The sequence below is a fragment of the Prosopis cineraria genome, unplaced genomic scaffold (assembly GCF_029017545.1).
Source record: "Prosopis cineraria cultivar Desert tree isolate PC_DT_omini unplaced genomic scaffold, ASM2901754v1 PC565, whole genome shotgun sequence".
Classification (NCBI taxonomy): Eukaryota; Viridiplantae; Streptophyta; class Magnoliopsida; order Fabales; family Fabaceae; genus Prosopis; species Prosopis cineraria.
The window spans coordinates 40,468-47,057 of record NW_026555890.1 but is presented as its reverse complement, the minus strand read 5'-3'; the positions used below and the strand labels follow the sequence as shown (position 1 = coordinate 47,057).

General features: G+C 36.4%; 1 protein-coding gene across 1 annotated transcript; it reads left to right on the top strand.

Annotated features, from left to right (window-relative positions):
• The first annotated feature begins 1,681 nt into the window (after positions 1-1,681).
• LOC129297600 (transcription factor bHLH140-like) lies at positions 1,682-6,175 on the top strand. Its single transcript, XM_054935926.1, is given in 8 exon segments — positions 1,682-1,791; positions 1,921-2,030; positions 2,778-3,098; positions 3,101-3,741; positions 4,088-4,535; positions 4,538-4,663; positions 4,754-4,924; positions 5,662-6,175. Coding segments are annotated over 8 exon segments (2,184 nt in total). The 5' UTR covers positions 1,682-1,760; the 3' UTR covers positions 5,998-6,175.
• The last annotated feature ends 415 nt before the right edge of the window (positions 6,176-6,590 follow it).

Genomic DNA, 6,590 nt, shown 5'->3' with positions numbered 1-6,590 from the left:
AGGGATTGTAGTGGAAATCCTTCAGACTATCCCTCATGTTTCTTGTGAGTTCACCTCTGTTTGCCAAGCTTGGAATTCCCCCATCAATGATCCAAACCTTCATATATGATCATCTCAACGAAACAATTCAAGCCACTGAAGACGGTTCTCTCTTCCTGCAATGGCCATATGTGTTTTGCTGACCATTCAAAGTTGATTCCACTTGCAATTCAAGTTCAGAAATTTATCGTGTATTTTCATGTGGTTGGAGAAAGGTTTTGGTGGTGAATTGATGATTTGAAAGAATCTCCTTATTCTGTGCCATTATCTTGGACGGAGGGCATTGGCTTGCTGTGCTTCATCAATATTCAGAAGAGTAAGACGGTGGTTTTAGTATTTGGCTGATAAAAGATTAAAAGTCTATATGGGTGTTGTGGAGTCATGGACTGGGATATTTCGTTGCGATTCACAACTCTATGGGTCATTTGGACTGTATTAGCTCTCACTAGTAGCGGAAAAGTGGCGCTAAAACTTAAAAGTGGAGTTATCGTTTCACTAAATCCCTTGAAAGAATTGGCAATGCCTTTGGGAGATCAGAAATATTTTTATCCTTACGCCGGACCTTATGTCGAGAGAGTTTTTTTCATAAACAAAGAACATGATGTTTTGTTTCTTCCTAGATACATACTAGAGGCTAAGCTGTCATATTGATTTGTTAATTTTTTCTGGCTGAGTTCTGCCTATAGAAGAGTCAGATTATGACCAAATGTTTGGATTATACTTCTTGTTCTCTAGACTTCATTTTATGTCCTCAGGCTACATTGTTGGCACCTTATAGCAGTTATGGTGATTTTCGGCTGTATTTATTTTCGGTGTTATTGGAGATCCAGCAGTGACTGCAAAATGTTAAGTTAGTGCTTTGTTTTCTGCAACAGAGTATATTCTTACCGATCTCCTTTATATATCCTAAACATCTGTGATGACTTGTGGTATTTATGATAATGCTAAGTTCTTGTGCAAATTTAGTTACTACAGTGACTGGTTTAACTCATTGTAAGGAGAAAATGTGATATAACCAGATTTTAAGGTTAATAATAGCTGTGAAACTTGGTTCACTTAGTCATCACATATTGCGGAAATTTGACGTTATTTTCTCTGTGAAATCAAATCCAAGCAATAGGGTAAAGTTATGCAGTAATTTCTCCGAGGACAAGATATAAAATAAGTATTTATTCAAAATCTAAATTTAACTTCAAATATAATGTATTTTTAAAAATATTTTTATAAGTGGTTAGATATATTTCTGACCACACATGAAGTTTGAAGTATGGTCTCACTGTTTATTGATTATGTTATAAGTTTTTTGTTAAAAAAATATAATTTTAAATTCCTACACTTTATTTAAATTTTATTATAAATTTTTGTACTTTTTTCAGTATTTTAAATCTTTACATTTTTTTTTGACATAGAGATATAAAATATAAAAAAATATAAAAATTTATAATAAAATTTAAGTAAAATGTAAATATCTAAAGTTATATTTTTTTATTTTGTTTTATATAAATGAATATATTTGTCTTTAAAAATTTAAGAGCAAGATAAAAATTCCGTGTTTTAATAAGAAAATTATAAAAACATTCGTTTTACGGGTATAATGGGGAAAAATACCACCGATCCGACCAGTTGCATTGGCGTTTTCGACTTCGTCAGTCTCAGTTGCCATATGCGAAGTACGATCTAACATCTCCTGGGGCCGAAAGAAAGATTGAAACTTGAAGAAGATGGACGTCGATGAAACTTCTAAACCCAAAGGTATGGTATCAGAAATCGAATCATATTTTTATCATATACGTTTCGTTATTTGTGATTAATCAAGAAACTAAACCTTCTCATCAATGAAGAATGAATTGGTGTGTATTGAGCTTGCAATTTGTCTGGCAGAGGAAAAGCTCTTATTGGTCATGTTAGTGGGGGCACCAGGGAGCGGCAAGTCCACTTTCTGCGAAGAAGTTATGCGTTCTTCTACTCGTCCTTGGGTTCGCGTCTGCCAGGTTGGGTTGCTTCTCCCCACTTATATTTTCATAAAATATCTCGTCGAGCTTTAATTTCAGCATTCAAGATTTTAATTTCTTTCATGGTGTTTCCTGCCTTTGAAGTAAACATAATGTTTGCTGAGTTTTACCGTTTTGTCTTTGTAACTGTCTTGAGCATCAATTCTGGGTGGCATTTCTATTTTAGCTTGGGTTCATAGTTTGAATGACGAGATCGTTATCCCATTTATGTTTTCTTTTTTATCCTGATATACCGTGCGCGCTTTCAAATTTGAAGTAGCCCAGTCAATTTTTATATATCTTTAAGTGCCTATTCTTGTTGGCTTGAGGGGTTAAGCTATCTGGAAATTTATGGATTCATTTGTTTAAGCAAGGAATTTCAATCTCGTCTGGTGAATAGTAATGTTGTAAAGTTACCCGTATTTTTTTTTTGTTTGGTGTTAATTGAAGCTTTTGAAGCATTTGTAATCATATCCACTTATTTTAACTTATTTTGCTAGTGGTATTGATCATTCATGTCTAAATTAATTGAAGTGGGTAATTAACTTGATCTTGAGAAAAAAAATGAAAGTTTTTTGTCTTTGGATAATTCTTGATCCATGGGTAAGGAGCTTCTGCTCAACTTCCCTCCAACCCCAAAGAGGAAAATAAAAACCGTCCTCCCTTTCCCAGAGGTGACACAACAATAATAGCTTTTAAACATTCCATAACAATGTTTATCATGTCCTGTCTTTCCTTTTGATTTAGGATATCATTGGAAATGGAAAAGCAGGAAACAAAGCTCAGTGTCTAAGCAGTGCAGCTGGAGCATTGAAGGATGGAAAGAATGTATTTATTGACAGATGCAACCTTGATAGAGAACAGCGTTCAGGATTCGCAGAGCTTTGTGGACCCCAAATAGATGCTCATGCCATTGTGCTTGATCTTCCAGCAAAGCTTTGTATTTCCCGATGTGTCAAACGAACTGGGCATGAAGGCAATTTGCAGGGTGGAAAAGCTGCTGCAGTAGTGAATAGGATGCTTCAAAAGAAAGAGCTGCCTACGTTAAGTGAAGGGTTTAACCGGATAACATTTTTCAGACTGATGAGATTGATGTCAAAGCAGCTATCAACACGTATAGTGCACTTGGGCCACTGGATAACCTTCCACATGGATGTTTTGGCCAGAAAAGTAAAGATGCCAAAGTTCAAGTGGATATAATGAAGTTTTTCAAAAAGGCGGAGGTCCCAGTTGTTGCTGAGTCTAGAGAGAATTGTGGTGGAAATTTTACTTCTAAAAGTAATGGGATGATAGATCCCTACCATAAAGATGTGGAAAATTTCCCATCAAATTCAGATAAAGCCAACTTAGGGTCAATGAATGTAGAAAATATCTCAGTTGGTTCCATTGTTTCTCAAGTTGATCCTACTTTCATGGGTGACGCTCCCACTTTGGCATTTCCATCTATTTCAACATCTGATTTCCAATTTGACCATGAAAAGGCAGCTGATATTATTGTGGAGAAAGTTTTGGAGTTCTCAAATAAGCTTGTGAATGCTAGATTTGCTCTAGTTGACTTAACTCATGGTTCAAAGATTCTGTCTTTAGTTAAAGCTAAAGCTTCTAAAAAGAACTTAGATCCCAGAAAGTTTTTTACACATGTTGGGGACATTACTTGCCTTAAGTCCGCAGGGGGCTTGCACTGTGCTGTGATAGCTAATGCTGCCAACTGGTAATTTTTTTTAGTTTCAGTGTACATAACAATCTAATTGCAGCTAACACGTAAATCTATACAGCTGTACAAGAAAAGTCATAAACATTTGAGAATATACCATAATCCTTCACAGGTCACATGTGTATGTCAATTTATGTTCAATTATTGTCTTTCTATGTTGGTTGCTAAATTGTCTTGTGTTTGGTTATTCATTCCTAATTATCTCATTTCACACCATGTTCCTGGTTTATTCCAATCTGATTAGCAAAGACTTTTCCATCACCCACGTTTGCTTTTAAAACTTTCAATAAACTGATAGGATGTATTGACAAGTCAGCTCTAAACCTGTTAATTTTAATTGCAGGCGATTGAAACCTGGAGGTGGAGGAGTTAATGCTGCAGTTTTCAAGGCTGCAGGTCCTGTCTTGGAGACTGCAACCAAAGAACGAGCACAATTGCTTTTGCCCGGGAATGCTGTTGCTGTCCCTCTACCTTCATCTTCTCCTCTGTTTGCTAGAGAGGGAGTAACCCATGTAATACATGTTCTTGGACCGAATATGAATTCACAAAGGCCAGATTGTCTCAACAATGATTACAATAAAGGCTGCAAGATTCTCAGAGAGGCTTACACTTCACTATTTGAAGCTTTTGCATCAATTGTGAAGGCTGGCACAGAGCAAAAGAGCAAGAGAGATGCTGATCATGGATCTGAAAAAAGCAAGAAATACAAGGGAAGTCAGGATGACGTTGAAGTGAACTTTACTGGTAACAAGGTCGTAAATATAGATTCAAGTAATAAAAAATTGATGCCAGCCTGAATAAGACATGGGGATCATGGGCTCAAGCTCTTCATCTAATAGCTATGAATCCTGAAAAGCATAAGAACGAATTGCTTGAAATATCTGAAGATGTAGTTGTGCTTAATGATCTGTATCCTAAGGTTGATCTTATCCCTCATCCCTCCTAAAAAAAAATCATGTCATTCTTGACTTTGCAATGGTAACAATCAGAATTTCCTTATGTTTTGCAGGCACAGAAGCATGTTCTGGTGTTGGCACGAACTAGAGGCCTCGATTGCCTGGCTGATGTTCAAAATGATCACCTTCACTTACTAAAGAAGATGCATGCTGTGGGTTTAAAGTGGGCCGAGAAGTTCTTACAAGAGAATGCTTCATTGGTTTTTCGTCTTGGATATCACTCGGTAAGCAGTACATTTGTTATGAGCTGTTGCCTTCCCTTGCTCTAAAGAAAAGAAAATGAAAGTCTAATGGGTATTCAAGTGTGATTGGGAGCTCTCCCCCAAAAGCTAGCCATTGAGGTGGGAAAACCAACTTACTTAAATACCTTATTGAGCATCTCATATTACTTGGCTTGGGACTTGGGTATCCCCTATCACCAGTCTCCATCAATATCCTATTTAGATTTAGTTTTAAGATTAAAGTGGTATCTTTTCAAAGCATGGAAGTGTGGGTGTATGGTATGCATTATGCAAAGCCACGTACCTTTCTTACCTGGACTCAAATTAAAACATGGTTGATGTGGTTTAGCATATTGTTAAAATGGTAATTTATAAAACAATCTAAGTAATTATATTTTATCGTTGAGAAGGAAATGCAATTATTATTATTTAGTTAATTATAATTTAGTGTTGATGCCTTTAGATATGTCATAGGATTCAATTGGTGTATTTGATTTATTGTTGGTTCTTTGCAAATTTGTCTCTGGTATCTTATTTTCCAACAAGATGTGATTCCTTTTATCGCAAAGAAAAGGGGAGAGAAGTTGTTTATACAAGCGCATCTTTCATGCATTTGGTTATAATGCTCTGTTCAAGACTCTATGTGCATGGTGGTTGAACCTTTCAGTGGCCATTGGAACTCTATTTTGTTAGTGGAGCATATTCATGTGTGCTGAACCTTCAGGTCAATTCTTGTGCAGGCTCCGTCAATGCGACAACTACATTTACATGTTATAAGTCAGGACTTTGACTCAAAACATTTGAAGAACAAGAAGCACTGGAACTCGTTCAACACCGATTTCTTTCGTGACTCGGTAGATGTAGTTGATGAGATCTCTAATAACGGGAAAGCAACCTTGAAAGATGATGACAAGTTGCTGTCCATGGAGTTGAGGTGCCATAGATGTAGAAGTGCACACCCTAACATTCCCAGGTTAAAATCCCATATTAGCAGTTGCCAAGCTTCCTTTCCTGCTTGCTTGCTTCAAAATGGTCGTTTGGTTCGTGCGCGAGGTGAAGTTAACATCAGTTCATAATATTTTCCTGTTTTTGTACATACATGCTGACAAGATACTGGTTCCTTTTTTTTTTTTGGGCCTTTTTTGTCTTGGGTTATGACTCAGAAGAGAAGGAAGATTGACTATATGAATCTCTGCAAATTTCTGTCATCCCAAAAGTTAACATCAATCCTTTATACTTACGTGTACATACATATATGCATGCATGTTAAAGGAGGTAGTATGTTAAAAGAGGGATCTTCTACTGAAGATACTTCTAAAATAAAAGTAGTTTAAAAAGCTTCACCTTGACAATTCCAGGAGCCCGTCAAATGGAAAATATATTCCTGGGGAACAATGTGCCGTGGCAAAGGGGAACAACTTCTCACGTATACATAAAATCTTCCGTTCAATTTATTTGTTGAACCTTGGAAAAAATGGAGACATGGAAGCTCCTTTATGACTTTATTATGATATTGGCAAAGCCTTGTTGTATAAACTTGTGCATTTCCCTTCAGTCACAATGAGTATGCACTATCTGGCATTTCCAAGTCAATTCCGCAATTTTTTTCCCCAGCGAGAAAATGACATCCAAGCGATGCGAATTTTCATCATTGGAAGTAAAAGATGAG